The sequence below is a fragment of the Xiphophorus couchianus genome, chromosome 9 (genome assembly GCF_001444195.1).
Source record: "Xiphophorus couchianus chromosome 9, X_couchianus-1.0, whole genome shotgun sequence".
NCBI lineage: Eukaryota > Metazoa > Chordata > Actinopteri > Cyprinodontiformes > Poeciliidae > Xiphophorus > Xiphophorus couchianus.
The window spans coordinates 12973470-12999858 of record NC_040236.1 but is presented as its reverse complement, the minus strand read 5'-3'; the positions used below and the strand labels follow the sequence as shown (position 1 = coordinate 12999858).

Sequence of the window (26389 nt, the reverse complement as noted above, 5' to 3'; positions counted from 1 at the left end):
GAAGGTACTGGATAAATAAACTGTGAACGCCAACAGAAGGCAAACCAAGGAATACACAGAAATTCAAAATACTACTGACGTGCACAGAGAATCAGGGAAACCAACAATATAAAAACAAGCAAAATATGCAGAACAGAAAGCATGAAGAATCTTAAAGCTAAAGAATCACAATAAACCCATAAAACCAGAGCAAACTAAAAACAATTGTGAAATCGGTGAACGAGTGTGGTGTGGAACAATTGGTCAGCACAGATGGCAACAAAAAAAAAAAAAACACCTGCTGGATGAATTAGAGCAAAGAGCATGAGGCAGGCCTTCTAGTCCAACATTAGCGTCTGATCTCACTAATGGTCTTTTGAAAGAACGATTTAAAAATCCTGTAAACACACTCCTAAACTTTGAGGAAAGCTTTTCCAGAAAGTTGATTGAGAACAGAGCGATGAAGGATGAGGAGAAGATGGAGATCCAGGAGATGCAGCTGAATCAAGCTTTCTCAAGCTGTTCCAGCTACAGAGAAAGGGCCAATATCATAACAATCGCTGTGAAATAAAAGTGAGATGCCTTTCAAGTTCATATTTTAAGGTGACAAGTGACTAAATACCTTAGGCAATATAGTGTACTGCTTTACATATTTGTTTTCTAATATTTTTTCTGTAAAAACCTCTTGAACACCAAAAATAATCAGGCAGCTTCAAGACATGATCATGCACGTGGAAAATACTAAAGCTCTCAAGCACAGAAAATACAATAACGATGTTTCTACAGAGGAAACATGATGGGAACAATAAGTGGGTTAGAAATAAAAAACACCACGGCTGTGAATTCTGCTAAAGCATCCATGTATGGCAGTATGACAATAATTTGTCATAAATTTCATCATCAAAGGAAAGGAGGCAACACATCTCCAGCTGTGTGTACAAAACAAATGGCTTAAATTAGCTCTCCGTCACGCCATCAGGAGTGGCGGTCCAGCACAGAGGCGTGGAGGTTGGACAAACATTTGGCTTGCTTCACATGGCAGCATCACTGGGACATGGCGGCTTCACTGGACGTTGTAGACGGCGAGCAAAGCAGATGACAGGAAATTTTCTGCTGTCTCAATGACTCTGTCTTGTTGAAACTTAATTAAACATTTCAGTTCTTAGCTTTTCCCTGACTTCATGTCGGGTCCTTATAATACTCACTGGATGCGCCCAGATCCTGAGACAAAACATCTCTCATCTTTTTTACAAGGTTATACATTGTTTTCACATTTTAACAGAAAGATCAAGCTGTGTAATGCCCACAAATCATGTAGAAACTCTTACTGTAAACAGGAAAAAACAGGACTGGCTGCTCGACCACTGAATTTTCTCCTCCCACAACTATGCACTAAGACTTAACAGCAACTCACCAAATAAACCTGAACATAAAACTAAAATACATTCATCTTATTACGTGTGTATATGCTACCTCTATTTCTCACTTCCACAAAATGCACTTAATCAGATTTTTTTGGAGACATTTGGACATGGTGGACAGACTTCTCACCGTATTTTTGTTCTTTAAACACTTGTTTGGGAAGGAGCTGCAACATATTGATTTGGGCGCAGTGGGCTACTTATGTTTGGGTCTCTCCCTGCTTTTCACCTTTTTTTTGGCACATTCTTTATTAAGAGCACACACATGTAAACAGACATTCAGGTCCACACGTCTAGATTCCCTTCGGCTACTACAGATACGCACGGACATGTGAAGACGGACACAGGCGTCCAGATGAACAGCGGTGTTGCTCAGTCCTGGCTGTAATGCTACGGTGCTGAGAACATGAGGTTCTCTGAGCCACAGCGGAGACAAATCCACTCCCTCCGGTGCTGTGACGCCGTCCTGGTGTGCCCCAAAGCACTGTGCATCGTTTGCATCTTTGTCTCTTGAGTTTTAGCAGCGGTCGTCCTCATCTGTATCACTTAGCAGCTCGCTGTTGTCAGTCGGGCTCCCCTGGACTAAGTGCTTCCGGACATGACCATTGGGAACCTGCCAGGAGTGTCTGAGCTGAGGGGCAGAGCTTATGGCATTGGCCCGTCCCAGACTGGTGGTTATGGCAGACTCAAAGGTCAGTGTTTCCTGTCTGTCACCTGAATCATCACCGCTGAAGTCCTCATGGAACGGGAGATAGGGCTCTGATATGTAGCGGTGAGGCGATGGGTGGCTTGGTCCTGAAATCTGACCTCCAGATGAACAGTGACCCGCCGACAGAGGTCTGCTCTCCTTCTCAGCCCGCCATGAGGTCTCTGTGGAGCCACCGGCGGCGTCCTGAGGCTGGTATTGCCCTTCAGAGGAGAGGGGAGCAGCAGTGGGAGAGGTTGATGGTTTGCAGACAAGAGGAGAGTATGAGATATAAGGCCGCGGACGAGAAGGCGTCTGAGGCAGCTGGCGGCGGTTACGAGGGGTACTGGACTCTGAGGCTGAGTTTGCTGGGCTTCCTGTTGCCATTACCTGTAAAAGACATACAAGAGAAGTGGCAAAGAGAGTGCATTCAGGCCTTTTTAGTCTGCTTTAATCAAACTGTAGATAAATTGCCTATAAAGTCAGATTCGTTTAATGAAGCGTGAATGTGAAATTAAACTCTGATGAGGACCAGAGAAACCAATTTTGGTCCTCCTAAAAACCTAGTCCTTTATTCGGTTTAGTTGAAGTGAACTCTGCATTTGTGAATGTCAAGCGGACTGGAGACTGCTCCTAAAGCAAGAAGGGAACTATAGTGCAGGGCATTATGGATACATACAACTGAAATTCACCTGTGTCTAGCGGTACTAGGAAAAATGGTTCTTGGTTTCTTGCCAAAAACAAAAAAGAAATCGTACAATTCCTAAAATCTCACACCACTTCATTTCTGTTTACACTTTGTGAAGAGGAAGAAGAAAGTGCTTCAGAGGTTTTTCTGTTGCTTCCTTTAGTGGTTCTTGGTGTAGAGCAATCACAGGTCGGGGGGGGGGGGGGGGGGGGTTCAAAGGTTTGGTTTGTTTTCTGTTCAGTAAGAAAAATAAAACATATCAGCAGGAAATGTAACAAATGTTGCAATTTTGGTCCTCAATCAAAAAAAAAAGTGTTTTAATACGATATTCAGAATTGTTAACAGATAAAAAGATTTCTAAAAGTCTTGAACAACTGTCACAAATAAAACTGCTGCACCTCACAATACCACAACTGCTAAATAAGACTTATTATACAAAAACCTGACCACTTAGGTGCATTGCATTATAAAAGGACCGTATTATCCTCCAAATTCCTGCAAAAATTAAAAATAAATTACCTCTCTGGAAAATATTAAGAAACAAAATTCCAAAACAAACTAAGACATGCAAAGATCTCCTTTTTGGGGGGGTATCCTCATTGTGTGCTCTGGACTCCCACCTGTTTCTGGACGTTGTGCACTCGTCCTTCACTCGGTGAGCGGGAGTGCCTCGTCTCGCAGGAAGGCTCCCTGCTTCGCTCCTCTGAGTTACAGCGGGACACATCAGGAGACAGCAGGTGGCGCCGTTCTTTTGATCTCCCTCTCTCGTGACTGCTTGTTTCTCTGGGGCTGATTTTGGGACCTAGAAGGGATAGTTCACATTTCGCTCAAAATAAAAATTTGTACCTTTGAACAGTCATTAATTCACTATGACTTTCAGTCTCCAGTAATCAATAACGTGGTCTTACTTTCAGGTAAATTTCCAAATGCATAAAAGCACTGATGTCTACTTATCTATGCATTTTTAACAATACAAATAATATTTTTTATATAATAGAAATAATAAACTGAACTTAAAATAATTCATGAGCTGGAAGCTAAATTGAATACTTAACATAAATAAACTTTCAATTTTGTGTTAACAGCTTATGAAACATAAAAACTATGGTACTAGTGAAAAAAATGACTAGATGTTTTTTTTTTTTGCCAAGGTCAGTTCTCTTTTTGTCTGATTCTTCTGAACAAAACATCAGAAACATAACATAACGCTTTATCTTTGGGAAAAGGTTGAAGTGACCTCTGTAACTCCTTTGACGAGTTCTGAATGTGCCGTCAGGGCTGATTTTCTCCAGAGAGTGTTGCTCCTGCCACAGGCCGTTCACACACTGATCTCCGATGGTGGAGAAGGAGCGTTTCATCAGCCTCCCGTCTTCCGACACTGCAGCCTTTATGCATGTGAAACGACAAGCAACTGACAACAACGCCAAACCATGATATTTTCGTTCTTGTTTTGGAAGCCGTTTCGATTTTACGGTCAATCATTTCTCGTCAGTGCGGTGGGGCAGTAAATATGAAGGCATTAAAGGCAGCTGGGGATTTTATTTGGCCACTGATTTTCACAGCACATATTTGGTCTGCACTGGATTTAGGACTGAATACAGGTGATTACTTTTCATTACCTGTGGATCAACAGCCAGCCTGGGCATGGAGGATGCTCTGATAGATGCAGTGCGCTGCGGTGATTTAATAACTGTTTGGTCCTGCCTGGCCTGCTGCATCAGATGGTTGTACTCCACTACCTCCGGCACCTACACAAACAACGCAAAATAGAGTATTTCTTCAGAGGAGTTGCAGAGGCTGCACACCTGCAACAAAAAAAATCCCAGCCTCTTCGAGTCTAACCTAATATATGTTGCCTTACAGCAATATCCATAAATCCTTATATTGTATTTTGTCACATTACAATCATGTATTATAGTAGCATATTATAGGATAGACCAACACAAAGCTGTCCATTACTGTGAAGTGGAAAGAAGAGGATACATTTTACAAATAAATATCAGAAAATGTAACATTTGTATTTTGCCCTCTTTGATTTTTATTGAAATAAAATCACATTCAGCTAATTGTTTTCTGATGACGTTGAATTACTAAAGAGAGTCACCCTGTGTGGGATTTACTGCCAGTATAAATCCAGCTGTTATTAGAACACATCAACGGACAAATGGCTTCATTAAGATGGAGAGAAACAGCAGACAGTCCAGGGATACGTTAGCAAAGATCATCCTTTTATGTACAACATTTTAAATCTCCACCTGGATATTTTTGATTATTTTAATTGTATGCAGTTTTTTTAAATGTCTTGTGAGTAACAATATTTGCCCATTTATCCACAACAACTAGAACTTTCAATATCTAGGAAGTTATTTCCGCAATTTACCGTCTATGAAAAGAGTGCAGCTCAGATTAATTTCACTCCCTTCTACGCCAGGGGTGAAATTACTATAATAACGCAATATTGGTTGGAATTTTTCAGATGGCGCAAAGTGTGGCAAAATTAGGGTACTGCAAATTTAGCTGGATCGCCGGCGCTCCGTTTAAGACTTACAGGGTTAAAGAAGAGTTAGGTTAGAAAACCTAATCCCAAGCTGTGAACATGTAGAGATTCAACCTCAATTTTAAGGGACTGTCTTACCTGAGGCACATCTGAACACCTACCAGTGTATGCAAATGATGATGATGGTGGTGGTGGTGATGTGGATGGGGGTACAGGTGGTATGGTGAATGATAGTCTTCATCCTCTTCCTCCACCTTCTCTTCTCTGGAGCGAGGCCGTGGCTGCAGGAACATCTCTTGTGGAGAAATGGGGCTGAGCGCCACAAACCCTCCTCTGGTGCTGATGGGAACATAAAAAAATTACCAGAGAAAGATACAGGACATCTAAAAGACGTTACAGGAATGAAAGTTGAATATTTACAGAGCAGATCCAGCACTGTGTCGGAGAAATGACAGGGACTTGGCATTGCATAGGATTTCTTGAGGAAGAGAGGAAGCATCCATACGCTGAAACATGGGGGCGTGTTTCTAAGAAGAGACAGAAATACAAGTTGGACATTAAAATACCTACACCAATGGCAATATGTAATAAACAAGCTTATGTCCTTGCTTCATTGATTTGAACTGTTTCTTCATTACCGACTAACCTTACACTCAACGTTGGGGGGATTGAAAAAGATCCACAACAGAGAGGTTCCTTTTTTGCTCATTTAATAAATAGTGTACATTGTGTGTTTGGACAGAGCATCAATTATCATTTAATTTGCTGTTTTGCTGTAAACTGTGTAGAGCTGAAGCTTCAGTTTTCTCATTTGACCTGATTGATTCATTCATGCTTGCTTATCTGTAAACTCCCCACCCTCCCTGGTAACCTTGTGCTTAATGTAACATGGGCAATTTTTACCTGCATTTGGGTCTTTTTATCTTTCTCATGACAAGGTCTGATTTGTGAATCCATTCACTCATTATTCACTTTAACATTTAAAAAGTGTTTTTCATCAGCTGTGTCCACATTAAAGTATAAGATTTACCCAAAATACTGATATTTTTACAAACGTATCTTGTTGAACCTGAACTCTGAAGGAAGTAGACATCAATCATAACATAAGAAAATATAAACACAAATTCACATAGATGTTTAAACCAAATCTTAGAATAAGATAAAAAACAAATACTTGTTCCTCCAGTTGCTGGCGCAGTTTCTTGGCTTTGCTCTGCTTGTAATAATCCATGATCATCATGGCAGCATATATCTTTCCTATAGTCATGTCACTGGCTGTGAAAGAAGGAACAGAAACGATCACACAATAACAATTAGCCATTCAGACAAATTTATTTAGAAGCATGTTTTTTTTTTGTTTTTTTTATCAATGAAACAAAAATAAACTGATGTTTTCTGACAGTTAAGTAGAGGTTACTGTGAGGATTTTACCTTTGTGAATTGGAACCAGCAGGTCCAGTGACTTCTGGGAGAGGTGAGGCCAGATAACTCCAATTTCCTTCTGCAGATCCAAATCCATTTGATTTCGATCTTCTCCTCCTGACAATGAAACGACAGAAACAAAAGCTTAGAAATAAACTCAAGATTTTAAGCTTTATGTAATATTGTATTATGCAGGTGTAAGATTATGACCAACCTCTTGCTATTTTGACCTCAAGCGCAGTGCGAATGAGGGCCATGAGGGTGGATGTGAAGTGGACTGTCATGTCATCGTCCACAGGCATGTTCATCAGGACAAGTCTCTGATGGTAACAAAGAGTTTACTCAGTACATCGACATGGAACAACACCGCAACACACCGCAAGGCGACTCACGATAAATGCAGATTTATTAGTATTTTCTAAAGCTTGCTCTCCTTTTTGTAACAAAATGTTCACTTCTTTATAAAGGGGAACAATGACTTTTATTTCCTTGTGTAGGAGAAAAAATCTTTTACAGGAAGGAAAGCTTTTAGTTTTAAGTGTGCATCTGTTTATATATGCACACCCATATATAAATACAGATGCATCAGGAAATTGGTTGGTGATAAGAGATTGATGGATTTTATCCCCGACCGGTCTTGATTAGGTGGAAGATAAAAATGTGATCAGTTGACTCCACATCCCTGATCTCTAAAACAACAACACTTTCCAGTGTGGAAGTTATTACTGCAAGAAGAGGAGTATTTAAGTTATTTTAGTATCAGTTAAGTGTCTAAATATCAAGCTTTAAACAACTGTTGTTTAATTTTAGCTGATTTTGCTCAAAAAGTAATATTTTGTGCTCTCCCACATTTTGTAGTGCAAAAAAATTGAATAGATAAATAAAAAAGTGAACTATACCCTGCGTTGTGAAAAACAAATGCTGTGATACATAAACACCTCAGCACTTGTATATTTTTATTAAGGTAAAAACCATATAAAGCATTATTACTTTCAAAGTAGAAATGTTTGTTTAGAATCAAATAAAATTTGGCTGACTTGAGCTTTGCAAAACTGGTGATTGAAAATCTACCATCAGTCAAATTATGATTTTAAGGCAACCAGCTTAAAACTTCTAAGTGGTCAAATATTTAACATTTAATACAATTATTTTCTTAAGATCAATTTGTGAGACGCATGGTGAGTAATTTAAATTAAACAGCTAAAATTAAATTTTGGTGATTACTACTTTATAGGGCCAGAAAAAGCTAGCTGGATAAAATACTTGTTGCTGATAATTTGTGATTTTATACTATATAAAATAAAATGTTGCATTCTTAGAAAGCTATATTATGTTACAAAATGTATCAAGACAATTTAGAGATAATTTCCTTTTTTCTCTTGTAATTTGCAGATCAAAATCTAGCTTGGTGCAAGCTTTATTCCATAAAAGAGATAAATCTGCAATTGAGCATGCATCTATATAATCCACACAGCAACACATTGGAACAACAAACAAACTGATGCAACACACGTCTGTTGCAGCATGCACATGCAGACTTGGCAATGCAGGAGGCTGAGGAGTATGTAGGAAAGGCGAGAGGACAGCTGACGATGGCATCAGGCATGTAGATGTTTAACAACTTTTCTCTTTCATGACCTCAAACTGCCTCAGAGCTAACATGGATAGTCTCTCGTCAGATACCAGCAAACAGAAATGATGTCTTATTTTTCTGCCAAGATGCAAAGCAAACAGGCAAATTATCGCTGATGGACAAATACTTTGACAAGCGAATCTTTGTATTACAATTCACACAAAAGATGCTTCACTTTTCTGATGTCTGACACACAAAATGAAGATTCACTGCGCTCATTTCTGGTGACTGAAATACATGGCAGCACCCTTTCTCTGGTGTTTGATCTACCTTATAAGCCACCTTGGAGGGGCATTTCTTGCCCAGGCCTAGAGGTGGCGACATGTTGGTCAACATCTCATACATGTCAGTGTAATGGATACGACCACTGGGGGCGCCAGGTAGCCATGAGGATGTAGATGAGGGAGAAGGGGTTAAAAAAAACAACAAAAAAACAGAGGGTGGGAGAGGAAGAGGAGGGAGAAGGGACAGAGATGGTGTTGGAGGGGAAATTTAATAAAAGGGTGGAGCAATCAGAGGAGTGCATTCCCAAAGGATGGTGGAGGAAAGTAGCACAGGAGAGGGTGAAGGGTGGCAAGAGAGGAAGAGGGATGGAGGATATAAAAGAGAAAAATTATTTTAAGGCATCACAAACACAGAGAGAGCAAAGTAGGATAAATAAACCAGATTGCATTCTTTCTATGCCAATCACACAGCATAGAAACATAGGAAACGAGGAGTCCTTCAACAGGATGAGCAAAGAAATGACAGCCTCTCTGGATCTGGTCCAAAAAATTACATACTTACCTTCTGTAGTGCATGTGGCATTTAGGCGACACATAAACCCCAGATCCAAAAGGTAGAGAGAGACAAAATTCCCTCAGCTTGGATCAAAAGCCAACTTTGGGCGTCTAGTCAAACTAAGATTCTTCCCACTGTGATTCCAAATGAGGGACATTTTGTGCCTTAATACCCTGACACTGAAGCACTGTCATTCTTTATCCTGAGTAACACATCCCTGAAGATTGAACAGGGGGGTGATAATCAGTGAAGGGATGTGAAGAAAGGAAAAGGAGGAAGTGAGGAAGGATTCCACGTAAAGGAGGCCAAAGGGACGCTTGCTGACATGGGGGAACCAAACCTTGCATGCCACCCTGTGGGGGCAGTTCTTTCCAAAGCCCAGAGGAGGTGAGATAGTGCGAACAACTTTGTACATCTCCTTATAATGGATCCTACCGCTGGAGAGAGTACACATGTCATTATAGAGTACACAACAAGGATGGAAAAGGCTCTGTTCTTAAAGTTTAAACATTACATCCCGGCTAAAACAAATAAAATAAAAATTAAATTCACTTTAATTTCGGATTTATATTATTTTCCAATAAGGGAATTTTGGTAGCTGTATAGTTACTTTGATTTAGATCAATTATCATATTTCACACTCAGAAAATATAGAAAATATAAATAAAGAACAAACTGCCTTTCCATTTTTTTCAAAGCAAATATTTTAAGTTAAGATAATAACACTTTTTTGACACAAAATGAGCTTTTAGAGATTGGCCTGTTAAAATAGAAAGAGCATTAAATTATGTGGAAGGCGGTGTCACATGTAATTGTCAGAACATATTTTCTTGAGATATGACAACACAGTAAGTGAGGAATAGAGCACGCTTCCTTTCCACAAAGTTCTTCCACACAAGGAAATATGGGTGAGATTTGTGAAAGCAAACGTGGATTATGAAATGATTCAAATTATGATTTTAAGAAGAGGAAAAACCAAGGCTAAAGAACAAGGACACACAGATTGTGTCACTGCTCTGACAGATTGCTCTACTGGACCCAGCAGCCAGACCATCTGGACAAGTGAGGGTGTCAATTTATGGAAAAAATGAATTTTCTCTCTCATAAAATGTGCTATTTCATTAAATTAAACCATCTAGCACTCTAACCAAATGTCCCTCCTTTATGCTTACTCATAACATTAAGCTGCAGCAGCGACTTGTTTTCTCTCAGTGACTGAGCCAAATGAGCAACAGACTGTATAACAGCATTTTGACTTCCCTTCCAACAATGATGTGTGTAACATTAACTTGAAGTGAATTTTAGGGACCATCTGGTGTGTAATTGTGAGTAAACTAACTTTACATGGAGATACAGCGGCAAAACAGTGTCCTCAAAGCAATATTTACTTACTGACAGTGCAGGTGTAATGTCACAGGCGATTAATTTACCGTTTTAGTGAATTATAAGGCAGACTAGGTCAGAGAATGCTTCAAATTCCTGGGTGGGGTGCCAGTATATTAGGTCTCCAAGTTAATGCTCTGGTAAGTTTTTCCTGCTTTTGTCTTGCTTTACAACATAAAACATAATCACATTCTGGTAACTTTCCACTGCTTGTTCAGCTGCTGTGCCCTGTGTTATTTTCTTTAATGCTTTTGACATATTTCTCGTCTTGGAACATTAAAGGGGATGTAACTTTTCTTTATGACCAGATCTCAGTTCTTTGGAGATCAGCCGTGTGATGACCAAACGACAAGAGAACCTGATTCAATACTATAATGTCTTGACAGTTCCCTCCAATCCTCTTTAAAAGTAAGATCTTTGGCTAAATTGCCATTTAAATAACCGCAGCGTAATAATGCTTTTAAAAGCACACTAATGCTTTTAGTTGGGAAAGAACAGCTTCACACGTCCTGAGACGACAAACAGCTGATCCTGCTGAGGATGTACACTGTCTTCAGGAAAGTAAATAAATAAAACAAGAGAGAAAGTTTATAAACCTTCACTGCTCTATTGCACCATTACAGCAGATTATTTCACCTATAATTTGGGAAAATGTCTTATAATAATCAATAAATAAACCACAATCTCAATAATAATCTGCCAGTGGAACTAGTACTTTTCATTGATATTAAGGAATTATTTACATAAAACAAGCTCCTATATTTTGTAAGTTCATTTTGTCTTATTTCAAGTGTAATAAGATATTTACACTGAGAACTAGACCAAAAATACTTTGTAAGTTTTTGAGTTTTCGCTGTGTACTTTGCTCATTTTCAAGTATGTTGCTGAGCACAGCCCAATATTTATTACTGATACTTCTGACTTTCAGTAGGAACAATTCAAACATTTTGATGACTCATTCAGGGGCATTTTGTATCCAATTAAATTATTTCTTGCAAATAAAATTTGAGCAAAGCTGATTAGGAGTAGAAACTGTCCAAGGCAGCTGGAGATAATGAGAAAGACTCAGCTTGTAGGAGAAGAGAGGTTTCTGTAACTTCTGCTTTTTTAATAAAATAGTAGTCATGTAGTACGCCCCTGTGACTATCAATGCACTGCTTACAGAGTTAAGTTTTACAGGAATTAATACATACAGTATTTTGAATAACTTTAGTGTTTCTCTAACACATCAGAATGACTCAAGGACAGTCTTAAGTGCAACCCTTTTTGTGAAATCTACTTATTTTTGAATAAGACATTTGATTAATTTCTTAGCAGTTATCGTTTTGTTCAAATGATCTCTAGAAATATTAGAAAATGTATTTCAAAAACTCAAAAAAATATTTTTTTCTAGCACTTTTTCCATTTAGAAATTGTTTAATAGGTTTAGAAAAAAATGAGGAGAGTTTAGAAAGAGCAAGAACGCTTCATCCTCATGAAATTGAAACTGCTATATTTTGTTGTCTTGCTTGAAGTTTCCAAAATCCACTTCCAGGGTTTTGATTGTTGTCCATTTGCCCTTCCTGTCTTTGCCACAAAGCAGATTAGTCAGAGCTTTTCCATCACATTGGTTTGTTTTTCTTTTTTACATAGTTGATTAGAGAGTTTTGGAAAGCAAGTGTTTGTTTCAGAACAACTTATGAGCAGTAAATATGATTTGTCCATGGTTCATCAACCTACTTAAGATACAGAAGACTGCAAATTACAAGTTGACACCAATAATGTAATTCCTTTTTAACATTCTGAGAGGCTGAAAAAGTTATAGGTAAACTATCTACTCAAAGTTATTGCTGCTAAAAATGGTAACTAATTAATTAGGTCTACCACACAAACAAATTTTCGACTTGAGGTTTTCCTCTCCTGAATTTAGATGCAAATTACATTAAAATCTCATTACTTGTATCAGCAAACCTTAGAACTGGGAGAGTTTTCTTTAGACCATAAATATATTTAATTCAGATTTTTTAGAGGGTCTGCAGAAACTGGGAGCAAACAGGTAAATAGTGCAAACTGACCTGGCAGCTCGATCGTATTCCCCCCAAATTCGGACAAACTCATCCAGGTGGTGTGGACCCAGGATAGACGAGTCTCTCGTAAGATACTCAAAGTTATCCATGATCACAGCCACAAATAAGTTCAGCATCTAGATGAAACAAGAGGAGATTAGAAGCTGATTGTACCAACATTTCAGAGAAACTCAAACTTTTCTGGTTGCCTCCACCCAAGAGAACATTCAAACGTCTCGACTTACCAAAAAAGAGCTGAAAAAGATGAAGGAGACAAAGTAGAAGTAGGCGAAGTCTGAGCCGCAGCCCTCCTTCTGGTCCGTCGTCAGGGCTGCAGGGGGAAGTGAGGGGTCTGTTTCACACTGCTGCCCCCCCAGACACGACAGCATGATCTCCTGCCACGACTCCCCCGTTGCACTCCTGGTTACACAAATCACAAAATATGAGGAGCTATTTAGGTCCCAGTGTATAAATCACAGGTTGATCAATGTTGTCACGTCTGCCATCTGGAAAGTTCAACCCAAACATCAATGAAGATTCACATTATATCTATGATTCTAAATGTTAGGTTTGCAATAGATTTTAAAGTGGTGCTTTAATGTTTGGATTTTTTTTACATTTTGTGAAAATTTGCCTAAAACATGATGACATAGGAGCCCAGCACAACAGTATCTCTGGCATCATGTTTTGGAGTTATTCTGGTGAATTTGATTCTCATTCAAATCAAAGCTGTGAAGTGATCTGATGTGTTCACACACATTTTCTCTCCTTGGTCATCACTGGAAATGCTGTGATGAGAGAAGAAATGGCACCTCTTTGCTTGCAGCACTGCATTTTTCAGAGGGTGAATTATCAAGAATAAATACATTTAATGGATATCTTTATGACCACAGAACAATTGACAATCTTAGAGCTACAGTTTTAAGTAACAATTATTCAAGTAACACTTGTATTGTGGTTAGTTGCATACCAACTTCTAATGTTTAATGAGCATCAAAAGTTTTTTATTTTTATTTTGTATGAATCTTACAAATGGATTAAAATGGACTTTGATGTCCAGTTTTTGAAGTACAAGAAAACACCTGACTGAATTTCTTTTGCTCAGCGTTTTTACTAGAATGTCATCATCTTTGGAGGAACACAATTGTATTTTTTAATTATCTGTTTTAGTTTTAATCTAATTTAATTCTACTTTGTTTTATTTCATACCTTAATTTTTCTGGCCATGATTACGCCAAATCAATACCGTAGCTAACATTAGGTGCCTTTCTAGCCCCCATTGGGTGGCATTATAAACATGACCAATACATCAGATTTCCCTACTGTGGGTAGGAAAACCTTATTTTACATCACTGTGGATGTCATAAATTGTGACATCCACATCCACATTATGACATCCTTGGTGAAATTGCATTCCCCCCCCCCTCTTTTATTTATGGTTGCTATGGTTAATTATAAAGTAACACTGATCAGCAGCATTTAAACTAAGGCACTTTGCTTTGACCAGTTATGGTTGAATGTGGGCCAGACCTGAGGCCGGACCTTGTGTGCAAACTTTGAGGTACAGCTGTGATATATAAAGGAATTACTTGTATGAATTCATAAATCTGGATTTCAGGTTTAAGCACACTTTTGACATAGATTCTACATAATGTTTTATAAATGAGAGCCCTGCTTTGATACAAATATAGCATAAGGGGTCAGAATAATGATTATTCAGATTAATTTCCAACTCAAAAACTTTATAAAGTAAAGGTTTTGTACCTGAACAGCAGCATCAGGGCACCTAAGAAGGTTTTAAAGTTGTTGTGTTGGTTAATGTGAGTCTCTTCATTCAGTTTAATGTTCCCAAACACCTGGTTTAAACATAAATACACAAAGGACAAGGAGATCATTGAAATTCATGAGATGTCATATAAACTCTCCTATTTTACTTTAGCATGAAATTGTGATTCGTTGGCAGACATTCAATAAAGCCTGTTAATTTCTGACCTGCATGCCAATGATGGCGTAGATGAAGAAGAGCATTGCAATGAGCAGACAGACGTAAGGCAATGCCTTGAAGGACTGAACAAAAGTCCAGAGGAGGATGCGGATGGTGTAACCCTGCCTCAGCAGTTTGATCAGACGAGCGGCTCGAAACAGCTTCAAGAAACTCATGTTGAACGTGTCAATCCTCTGGTTGCGGCGCAAAGGAAAGAGGAGCACTGTTAGCAGCACAAACATGACATTTGTCTGACTCTTAAACTATAAGGCATAATGAAATCACCTGCAAGTCAACCACAATCTCGGTTATGCTGCCCAAGACGGTGATGAAGTCAAAAATGTTCCACGTGTCTCGGAAGTAGTTCTTTCGAAACAGAAATCAAGATCATGAGGATTTTGCACAGAAAAATTCATAAATTTTATGTCAGGCTACATTATCGTTCTTTTGTCTCACCAGAAAACCAAAAGCCAGGATCTTCAGAACGCACTCGATTGAGAAGAGGACAGTAAAAGCTGTGTTTAGATGTTTCAGGAAGGCATCATATGCAGGCGGGGCAGAGTAATACTGCAAACACACAAAAAAGACAGAGGTCTTAATCTATAATTCAAGTCTTGTTGTACAACAAAGAAGACAAAGCTGGAGTATTCCCAAGCCAATTCACAGCAGGTCAACGTTCCCACTGATATCTGGGTGAACTTCAGCCATGCACCCTCCTGATCTATAGTTTGATGGAAGATTCCTCCAGACCCATAAATAGCGCCTATGTCTCTGCACCTCTCATCTGAGGCGCTATAAAAGGAGTCATTCCTCCGGGGGCCGGAGCCACAGTTAATGAGGTCATGTTAAATAGCAGCGCCTGGACATTATAGATCAATATTTAATAGAGGCTGAGTCACTGAGCGTTTGTCTGTCTGTGTGTCTGAGGGGCTCAGGAAAAGGCCAGAGCAGGAAATAAATACTGATGAGGGAAGTGTGGGAGTAAACATCAATCAGCTGGTCCAAACGCAATTATCACAATGTGCTGAGGTGATACTCTGACACCAAAACATACAAGTTTGTCGATTTTCTGGAAACCTAAGTGCCAACCGTGGGAAGTTTATTGTAAGGAGTCAGGACAGAAAGAGAAAACAATAAGACGTCCCTTCATGTATCGCCAGAGCTGTGTTCTGATTTAATTAAAAATTTAAATAAAATAACTTTGTTCTTTGATTTCTTCTTAAGAAAGGCTTAAATGATGAAAGGATTTACAGAAATAAAAAAATATCAAAGGGACAACTTTACAGCTCAAAACAAGATGAAGACGGAGCTTATTAATGCTTATCCTGCTTCAATCCACGAGTTGTGTAGGAAATCTACAAGAAACCCCAAAACCTTAATCCATATTACACAATTTAACCAGATTAAGAATGTTACAGCCCAAATCTGTTATCTAATTACATTGTAACCAAAATTGTTTCACACATTAGTTCTCATTTGATATCAATTGAATATTAATAATCATCTTGCATTGTAATCTATTTGATTTGGTTGAAAAAGGAAGAAGAAAGATTGTCGTTCAACATAAAAAATAATTGTCTTGTTTATATGTGATTATATATATAATCATATGATTATATATATCATTACATTTTAAGTATGTGGTGATTGTAAAAAGATTTTGTAGGTTAGGGTTTACATATTAACAAAGCTTTTTAGTTTAAAAGATTAAGTATTTGGTCTGTGTAAGTTCTTAATACGTTCTTCCAACTTTCAATACATTATAAATAGCAACATAAACACGTGTCATCCAAGAGTTTCAATTGTTTTTCCAAGATGCAACATAAAGTTACACAGTGTGACCTGTTGTAACAAAAGAAATTTGTTGCATGTTCTTCCAATATGAACAGAATTTAAGTTATTACATCAAAAATCCATGTAGCACCATAAATGTAGTAGCTTTTTTGTTATTCCATAGCATGATATGAAAACCACTTTATGACTCTGAACAATTGTTTTACTACCGTTTTGACTAAAGTTATACCAAATGCTGATGAGATAAATTTTGCATTCTCCAAAAACATTTAAAGTTTAACCAGATTTTCTTCAGTAAATACAGAATTTAAATAGTAAATAACTTGGGTCCCAGTACAGAGCCTTGTGAACACCACTAATTATTCTGAGACTCAAATACAGACTATGAGCATCAATATCAGCATCCCCACAAGTAACTTTGATAACTGAGGCTCCATTTTAGAAAGGAATCACTTGTTATTTTCTATGCTCACCTTCATCATCAGGACAATGGTGTTGAGAGCAATCATGGTCAAGACTGTATATTCAAATGATGGGGACACCACAAAATGCCACAGACGGTACTGGAACGTGTGCCGATTCTGTGGCATGTATCGAGTCAGGGGCTTTGCACTGATGGCAAAGTCTATGCAAGCTCTCTGAAATCCAGGACAAAGAGAAGTGTTGACAGAGAAAAACAAATACAAGACCTGAAGTTAACGTTTGCATGTCAGAAAGCTCACTTCATTTTTCTCAAGGCTGCACTCCTCCATCATCTTATCCCCCTGCTCTTGGAAGGTGATGATGATGAGAGCCACAAAGATGTTGACGAAGAAGAAGGGGAAGACAACAAAGTAGATGACATAGAAGATTGACATTTCCATTCTGTTGCCGTGACTTGGACCCCTGTCTTCTTCTGTCACATCTACAGAGTGCTGCAGAACCCTGCAGAAAGAAGAAGAACCGCTTACTATCAACTTTCAATAATAATAATGCAAAAAAAAAAATTATTGTTTTGGAAATAAAGACAAAAATAGAGACTCAGAGTTGTTGAAGAAGATATTATTGTGCAACTTCAACTCCTGCATAAATGTTATCTTTATGTTGAATTAAACAGGCACAAGTTTCACACTGAGTAAGTAAATTGTAACCAGATTTTCTATATATTTCAATAAATTGTCTTTTTGTGACATTCCTTAACACAAAGTAAGTTAGAAGCAAGTTTGAGAAAGACTGCTCATACTTTCATAATCAAAGCCATATTTAATTGTTAATAAAAACATGTCCCAGATTGTTAAGGTTAAAACACATTGGCCTGCTTAGTAGAGAAAAGCGATGTGTGGGATTGCTCTTTTGTGAATTTCTCCTGAATCAGCCAGAATCCAGTGGATCACTCACTGAGGCCAGCCTTCTCCGGTGGAAACAGTGAAGAGTGTGAGCAGAGCCCAGATGACGTTGTCGTAATGAAACTCGTGCCTCTTCCAGTCTCTCTTTTTCACCTCTTTTTTATCCTTCCCATAGTCGATGTAGTAACCCCTGAAGAGAGTACAAAATAGTTGAGCTTCTCATAGAAAAAAAAGAGTAGGCACAGAGCCATAAACACCCAATGTTATTGAAAATCAGAAAATATAATGTTAAAGAAATTGCAGTAGTAAATTAAAAATTTGGACGTAAAGAGGAGAAATCTAAGCTATGATTACTGGCAGTCTTTCTCTGTGTCCTTTGAACTGTCGGTGCAATAGAAGAACTTCCCCTTGAAAAGCTGCACAGCGATGACGGCGAAGATGAACATGAAAAGTTTGTAGACAATCAAAATATTGAAGACGTTTTTCAGAGATGTCACCACACAGTCAAACACCGCCTGAAAGAAAAGGAAAAGAGGTGTTAAAACATTGAGATCAAGGATGAACTTTGGTTTGGATAACTTATTTTCACCGTATTTCACATCTTTGTCTTGAGTCTTAAAGCCTTTAAAAAAATAAAAATAAATAAATATTCATCAGTTCAATGTTTTTCATTCATAGGTCCGTCTGAATAGTAGACAAAGATTTGACCTGATTTTAAATATATAAGATTAAAATTCAGGAAAAAAACATATAATGCATTTTACTTGTCAGGGCCTTTCAAAAGACCCAAGTACTCTTTATAATGTTAAAAACACAAATTAAACAGTAAAGAAATAGCTACAAGACACAAACCCACAAAATAACTACACCATTAAAGTGATTGGTAAAAACAAAAAATAATTGGGTTATTAACAATGCCTTTATACTCCACTCCATCCTACTATTTTAACATATTTGTTTTATTTCCACAATTGGCTGAAAATACGCAATCCATCCAATGATTGAAAATGTAAAATTTTGAGTAAATAAAGAATAAATATTGTGTGTCAAATAGTTTTTCCTTTTTTAAGCAGTTTTAATTCTTAAAAAAGATATTTTTTAAAAGATATTCTTATCCTATTCTAGGATAAGACCTCATGTGTATTTGTAATTCTTATACTTTTTTATCAATTTTTTTCTGTTGAATTAATCTAATTGGACATAGATACATCAAACAAGTTTTCCTAACAACACAAACAAAGACAGGCCCAATCTAACCTTGAGCTTAGGAAGTCGCTTGATGGTCTTCAGAGGTCTGAGGACGCGCAACACTCTCAGAGATTTGATGGTCTTTATGTCTCTTCCTTTATTGTTTCTGAGCAGAAAAATGCAGCGTTATCACACAACTTATTTGTTACACAAACATTTCAGCTATTAACGCATGTCTCAATTTGTAAAAGGCAGTATTTGAACAAAATTTTTTACTAAAAGTTACTTTTACCCCATCACGTTGCTATGGGTCCGTCCCACAGAAGAAGAAAAGAAAGAGAAAAACAAAAATTAATTACACATTACATTAGTTATAATTAATTGTAACTAATTGTTAATTAGTTACAAAGCAATTAATAAACAGAAAGAAGCAAAAATGTTTTTGTGCAGAACTTAATATGGTTTAAAATTTTTCACATTATGCTGATTTGTATGTATTGTATGTTCAGAATTCTAGTTGGAAATTTTAAATGCCTGGTTTACATACAATAATCAAAATGTTTCTTCTTTACATATTTATACTTTGATTTCTTGTACACTAATATCAAGAGTGAATAAGTAATTTTAGCTATCCTAATGGGTTCAATATAGATGCATACAGTCAGAGCGAGGGTTGGTCTGTTCACGACATAAAACTGTCAAATGACAAAAGTATTTCTCAAACGTTGTCAGAGATGTATCAAAAACCACTTGCCAGGACAATTATACAGGGCATTCCAGGCATATTTGACAATGAGCTGATGCTGGGTATATGTTATCCTTTAGAAAGGAATTTTGCATTTGTGACTTTCTTGTCTAACTTCATATAAAACAATAACAAAGTATAACCTCCTCAAAGACATGTACAGTAAACAAAGCCGGTTAACTCGGGAGTACAGGAATAAATCATGTGACTTACGTGAGGGCAAAGGCCACCAGTGCTCCCACCACAACAATGAAGTCCAAGATGTTCCACAGATCTCTGAAGTAGGAGCCGTCATGGAGGATCAGACCCTGGTGAATCATCTAGAGACCACGCACAATCACATCTTTAGAGGTTACTCCAATCTTAGTGCCATGTATAAATATTCAGAGTAATACTTATGTTGCAATAAAAAAGTGTTTATTCACAATGAGGTGTCTTGGTGATTTTTAGCCAAAAGCTGAATGGGATTAGATTTTTTTAGACTAACTTTTTTAGTTAAGAAAATTTAGCTTCATTTTGCCCACAAATATTTTATTTTAAATTATTAGCTTGCTCACCTTTATGATCATTTCAAAGGTGAAGACTCCAGTGAACACGTAATCAAAATAACGTAGAACCTGTAAAAGTCAAACAAAGATGAGAACAGATGAAAAGACTATCAGGAACATTTTAACTCAAGTTAATACTTTAAGCCCAACTAACAACCTCAGTTTGGTCATTTTAAATTTCTTTTTTGATTGAATACATTAATAATGTGTCAATTTTCCTTACAATATCCTGATCATTGCATATGATTTCTAGGATATGAATTCCTAATTTTCCATTACCAAAGTAATGGCTGAAAGAGAGCTAAAAGGTGAAGCTCTCTTCCAGCTAAAAGCTCTCTTCATCACCTAATTCAAAATATTGATGTTAGAATCAGATTTGGAGCAAAAAGCATAAACACTAAGTTTATGTCTCCCTGCAATATTTCTCTTTACAATCTCATTGCTCATCTTAAAAGTCGTAACTTGCATTTTAGCTAACTAGGTAACTTAGGTAACTTTAGATCTATTTTTCAAAGTTGTCCTCCTATAAACAAACCTGTACTAACGCAGCCAATCAAATATCATTGTTGGCATGCTAGTACAAGCAAACGTTTCTGGTGACTTCTTTTTAATTAACATGTAATCCATTTTTCAATGTTTTTGTTACAAACACACCTAAGAATATTAAAAGTATTACAAATTATGTGCTAATATATTTCAGCTAAAAGAACTATTGGATCCATATAAAATCTGCAGAGTGTCTCATAAAGAGGATGTGTTCACTGAAGCGTCTCAAACCTTATTCCAGTCTGATGATGTGGCTACAGGGTCTTCTGCAGCCAGTGCTATGCTGCTAGCAGCTATCACCAGCAGGATGCACATTTCAAAGTACCTGAGGTTCACCACATAATGACATGCTCGACGCATCCTGGTGGTAAAAAGAGGAGACTGTTAGAGTAAATCAACATCTTTAACTAATAGGGAGCATGGGAACTCATCAAAAGGTACGGCAAAATTAAAGAGACAAAGATATCATTTAAAAAGAATCAACATGTGTTATAGAAGATGAAAGTGATGATAACTTTATTAGTTCAGCATATAAAAGGTAACCTAAACTGAAATAAAATGGTATATATCAGTTATTTATGTAAATAATTCATTCACTGATTCAGCTCGGCCTATTTACCAGGAATTATGCTCTCTGCCAAGTTGCTAAGCAACCAATTAACACTCTGTGGCCTCTGTCCAATCAACAGCTTTATTAACCTCCTCAATTAACCCTTCAAAGTCAAACAGACATATTTTTTGATACTTCATTATTTCCTGACCAATTTATAAGTCTTTCTTTAAAAAAATAATTTTGAAAGCAGCAATATTTCTAATCCAAACCAAAATGATCGAACGTGGAGCTCACGGGTTGTCAGGTTTAAAGATGAACATGCTGTCTGGGGTCACAGTGTTGACAGGTTTTGTCTCTTCTGCCTCTTCCTTCTCTGACTTGCAGGTTTCAGGGTCCTTGTTGTTGACTAGAGAAGGTCAAAATAAGAAAATGAAGTTAATTCTCTTACTACTTTTTTCCATTTGGGAGGTATTCTTGAGCTAACTAAAATAGTGTGAAGTATTGAAGACCTGACACTGGTCCTTGAGAAATAAAACTTCCTTTTGGCCAAAATGTGGCTAAATCAGATCACCAGGTTCTTGAAATAAAATAAAGGAATCTAACCACTAACCTGCCATTCCATCATTTTTACTTAATGATTTGACATTTTAACATATCGGAAAAAAGATGTGTTTTTTAAAAATATTTCCAAGCATCAAAAAAATTTACTCTCCATCGCCTGAAAGCAACATAGTGTGCTCCTACCTGTGATGGTGGAGAGTTCAAGAGACGACTGCACGTCAGGCACCTCGATAATTACACTGGAGCTGAGCTTATTGTGGTCCAGCTCTGACTCCTTTTCTTCACTGTTATCCTCTGGTTTGTTGGGTACCAGCAGCTCAGACTGGTTCAGAGCGTTGTCTTGCTTCAGAGGGCAGAGGTCACCAGAGAGGACGTCTTTCAAGTTAGAGTTTCCTCCCTCGTTACGGTTAGCCAGTCTGTAGTTGCAACAAAACAAACACAAGAGTGGAAGGGTATGTGCACAGATGTGTGGAGGAGTGGACAACAACCCACATTCTGGTGTTGGCATTTAAATAAAAGCCACAAGGAAGAGCATTATAGCAACAAAGCAGGAGAGAAAAGTAAAACCGGAAACTACAGCAATTTGGTTTTATTCAACAGATGAAAAGAAAGGTCATCCATTGCCAGACACTCATTTCAAGCTGAGTGTAAAGTCTGTAGTTAAGAGTTAATTAATGCAAATAAATAATTGCTCATATAACATTTAATAAACATTTTTCAGCTCATCTCTCATCTGAAGATTCTTACTTTAGAGGGATAAAGGTAGTTTGTTTGAGTTGTAAACCTTTAGATGCATGAAATTTTGTACTTTATTAAGGAAACAAAATAACTTATCGTGATTCATACCATCTGTCATAAAATGAGTGTAAGAATATCTGCATCCTCTGTCATTTAGATTTTCATACAATGTTATTTATAAATAAACTGACTTTTTTGTGGATGGTTTCAGGAACAATATAAGATTATATGATAGATTTTTTCTAAACGATGTGCACGATCTGAACATTTCTCCCACCAAACAAGCTTTAATGCATCAGTTATTGATCGTCTCACCTGCTCTCCTCGTGCTTGTGCACCTCTCCATCTTCGTTCTCAGGCTCTGGTCCCTTCTCCTTGACTATTCCCGAACTTGTTCTGCTTTCTCCAACATCATAGCTGCCGTCTAACGTTCCTTCATTTCCAGGAGAGGACGCTTGATTTCTGGTGCCGTTCCGATGGTCACAATGATGGCCCCTTCGGCCCCTGATCTCAATGTGACCTCCTTTCTCAGGGGTCAGAGTGTCAACATTATCTGGAGGTCTAAACTTTTTTACATGCCTGTGTTGACGTTCTGCATTCAGTCTCGGGCTTCGGCGCTCGGAAACGTGTTTGTGATTAAGGCCTGGCTTTTTGCTTTCTCCGGTGGATTCGGATTCGGGAGGTTCTGGTAAGGTCAGGCATGGCACGCTTGTAGGATCCAGACACTCTGATTCCAGGACTGCCATCGGAGGCTCAGGAATGTCACCAGGAACAGTGGCATCCAGGGGCACAGAGGAGGCTATGGGCTGGGTCTGACCTGGTGAGGCTAGAGGGTCAGTCGGACGCTTCAAGCTCCCTGATGGCGTGTGCTGCACAGCTTTCCGGTGCAGCGACAGGGGACGTCCATGAACTGTAGCAGGGGGGCCATCTTTTTCCTCACTGGGACTGCTGAACAAGATCTCTCGGCTGGACATCTGCCGGTGTCTCCGTAGCTGACTGGTCCTCTGCTCCCAAACAGACATAGTCATCCTTTTTCTCCTCTCTCTCCTGGACATGAAAGAGTTAGAGGGTTTGAGTGGTGGCGGTGGGCGGCCCTCCCTCATACTGCCCTGGGCCTCCTCCAGGGAGTAGGAGTAGGTCGGCCGGCTGCGGTGAATGGCTCTTTTCCTGTACAGGTAGGGCCGCCTCCTCCGGCTTCCCCTGGGAAGAATTAGACAAGACATATTATCAATATAAATGGAATCAAATCGGCATTAAGATGCTTAGTAGAACCACAACTTTATAATTTCATCCATGACATACCAGACAATTTGATTCACCTTGATACTAGTCAGACACAGGCTGGCTTGCATGCAATGTTTTTACCAATAAGTTGATATGAGGGAAGTTTCACCCTAGTTTTTGTTAAATTAAATATCAATATTAAATTAAATATGTTCACTGAATGTAAGCTGAATGTTAGAAAGTTTGTTCGAACCAAAGAGTTATTTTTGTTTCAGCACAAAGTCATTTACAGTGGAAAATGTACAAGTCCAGGACCAGTTGGGTTTGGAAACTGAAGATTTCTGTCCCCACTATATTATTTTTCATGTTTTGCTGTTTTCTGGAAAAAGAATAAAATGTTTTAACACAAAAAGCAAAAATCAACATCTCATAATCAAAAATACAAACAAACTCTATTCCCCCTTCACAGCTAGATATTGTAGATATAGTATCTTAAAAACACATACTTATTTATTCATTTATTTATTTATTTATTTATTTATCTATCTTATTTGTGTATTAATTTTTTAAATCTGGGACTTGAGTCTGAATTTTGTACCACAAACAAGAAAACGTGGTAAATTTCTGTCCCTTTGGTCCTCTGTTTTGTTTAATTGATAAGTATTTAGATTGTTGGGGCAAATAGTTATCGTTTGTGTTTGTTTACATACGTAGATGAGCTGTCATTCTAACTTTGAAATAATAAATGGATTTGAGCTGAAATGTTGTGCCAAACCAAGTTGTTTTTGTACCATATTTGTGTATTTTGTGTGCATGAATGCATTTCCTCTGAGCAAATAACTTGTTATGACAACGAAAATGATTCTTTTTCTCATGACAATAAGATATTTTTCTCATTAGCTGAGAATAATAATTTAAAAAAGACATGTAAAATATTTATAGTGGCGTCGTCGGTTCCTGGCCTCCATAATTCTGTGACCGTAATAACATAAATAAACAGAGTGATGCAGAATGAAATTGGCTGAGTTGATTTGAGACATTTTTATGGACTGATATAAGGTTGGAGAGGTGGACAGGACAGGATAGGACAAAGCATGGACAGATGACTGACTGAGGGACTTGGTTTAGCAAATCAAGCACGGGTGAGTGAGAGATTCAGAGAGCTGAACAGACAGTGTTACTTACTGGAGCGTGGATTCTCGTGCGGTCCGTGTTACCAATGAGCGATTGGTTGAAAACAAGACATTAGTGCTTTTGTGAGCAGAGACAAAACAGGCCAGGAGACACACAGCAAAAATGGCATCTTATTCAAAGACTGGTGGCTGCAAACAAAACAACTCCACACCAGCCGCTTTTAGTCTTTATCCTTGGCCCGAGGATGAAACCACTCTCCTTAGAGCAACACACATAAATAATTAATCCAAACTTATTACACAATGTTATCTAATCTGTTTAATGCTGTTTGTGACTAAGACTTGGGGGTTTTTGGAGTGTGTCTCCTCTGGAGCCAAGCAAGCACATTGACCAACATGATGGTTACAGCATCAGAAAAACATTTAAAAAACATTTATAAACATCAACATAAGCGCAACATTGATAGAAAGACACTCAAACAGAATGAGAACACACATATGGGCTCCGTCAGCAAAAACACAGGAAAGAATAATTCATTTTTGAGGAAAACCAACCGAACGCTGGGATGCAGCTCAGAACACCACTCTATTCAGACATGCGGATAAATTTAAATAAGGAAATTCATGTGCAGAGCATCTCCATGTCAGATTAAAATGGTTGAACAGTATTCGTCGGGGGAGTTAAAGGCATAATAATGGAAGAAAAATAACACATGCACACTGAAAACACCTGCTTTGCTTTGAATGAGAAGCGTTTTTAGTTACTGTGTATTTCTGGTAATCTTTTTTTCTTTCTTTGATCATGCAGACCTTATGACATGCAGCTCCACATGAAAACCATTATCTGACTTCTACATGCAGGGCTCTTTGAGTTCAGCAGCTGGTGTCATGCAAGTTTCTCCAACACCTTCAGGGCGAAGCGTGTTTAACTTTTTGCTTACATCTTAGATGAAAACCCTAAAGGTTCAGAGAATGATCTTAAAATTTAGATGCCAACCCTGATGACCTCTTGATAATCTCACTATTCATTTAGACTCTGACAGAAAAAGCTAATTCTGATGTACTTTTCTTTTTAGCTTTTCTTCCTTTGGCTAGCTTTGAAGCAAAAATCAAGGAAGTATACAGTGCCATACTAACGTATTCATACCGCTTTAACTGTTCTACATTTTTTGTCATGTTACAACCAGGAATATATTCAATTTTTTTCATACGCCAGCAAATTAGATTATAATCAGAAACTAGAAAATAATGGAAACATAATTTTCAAAATCTTTTACAAATGAAAATCTGAAAAGTTTGACTTTTTGGATTTTAAATCTCATTTACACTGATACTCCTAAATAAATTCTAGTACATTTAGTAATTTAGTGACTTCTAAGGCCCCTGTTCCTCCTGAACTAAAGCCTCCCCACAGCATAATGCTGCCACCACCATGTTTTACTGTCAGCATTTTAATATCAGCCAAAAAGTAAAATGATGGGCTTCTCTGATTAGAGCATCATATGTTTGTAGTATCT

At 37.9% G+C, this 26389-nt stretch overlaps 1 protein-coding gene across 3 annotated transcripts in view; it reads right to left on the bottom strand.

Annotated features, from left to right (window-relative positions):
- Window positions 1-827: 827 nt before the first annotated feature.
- cacna1ea (calcium channel, voltage-dependent, R type, alpha 1E subunit a) overlaps window positions 828-26389 on the bottom strand; it is a 102800-nt gene continuing 77238 nt past the window's right edge. The window contains exons 21-48 of one of the 3 annotated variants that reach the window (XM_028026924.1): window positions 22831-23715; window positions 21961-22193; window positions 21511-21622; window positions 20895-21024; window positions 20127-20186; window positions 19783-19889; window positions 19117-19128; window positions 18894-18990; window positions 17991-18151; window positions 17689-17826; window positions 17034-17235; window positions 16785-16949; window positions 14974-15084; window positions 14803-14883; window positions 14526-14711; window positions 14298-14389; window positions 12779-12953; window positions 12543-12670; window positions 9446-9542; window positions 6907-7012; window positions 6702-6809; window positions 6445-6545; window positions 5691-5797; window positions 5432-5609; window positions 4393-4521; window positions 4011-4158; window positions 3394-3575; window positions 828-2475 (exon numbers count right to left, since the gene is read on the bottom strand). In XM_028026924.1, the coding sequence (XP_027882725.1) occupies window positions 1918-2475; window positions 3394-3575; window positions 4011-4158; window positions 4393-4521; window positions 5432-5609; window positions 5691-5797; window positions 6445-6545; window positions 6702-6809; window positions 6907-7012; window positions 9446-9542; window positions 12543-12670; window positions 12779-12953; window positions 14298-14389; window positions 14526-14711; window positions 14803-14883; window positions 14974-15084; window positions 16785-16949; window positions 17034-17235; window positions 17689-17826; window positions 17991-18151; window positions 18894-18990; window positions 19117-19128; window positions 19783-19889; window positions 20127-20186; window positions 20895-21024; window positions 21511-21622; window positions 21961-22193; window positions 22831-23715 (4789 nt within the window). In that variant the 3' untranslated portion in view covers window positions 828-1917. Of the gene's footprint in view, window positions 2476-3393; window positions 3576-4010; window positions 4159-4392; window positions 4522-5431; window positions 5610-5690; window positions 5798-6444; window positions 6546-6701; window positions 6810-6906; window positions 7013-8595; window positions 8693-9445; window positions 9543-12542; window positions 12671-12778; window positions 12954-14297; window positions 14390-14525; window positions 14712-14802; window positions 14884-14973; window positions 15085-16784; window positions 16950-17033; window positions 17236-17688; window positions 17827-17990; window positions 18152-18893; window positions 18991-19116; window positions 19129-19782; window positions 19890-20126; window positions 20187-20894; window positions 21025-21510; window positions 21623-21960; window positions 22194-22830; window positions 23716-26389 lie in introns of all 3 variants that reach the window. The other 2 variants (XM_028026925.1, XM_028026923.1) reach the window with 2 other exon arrangements.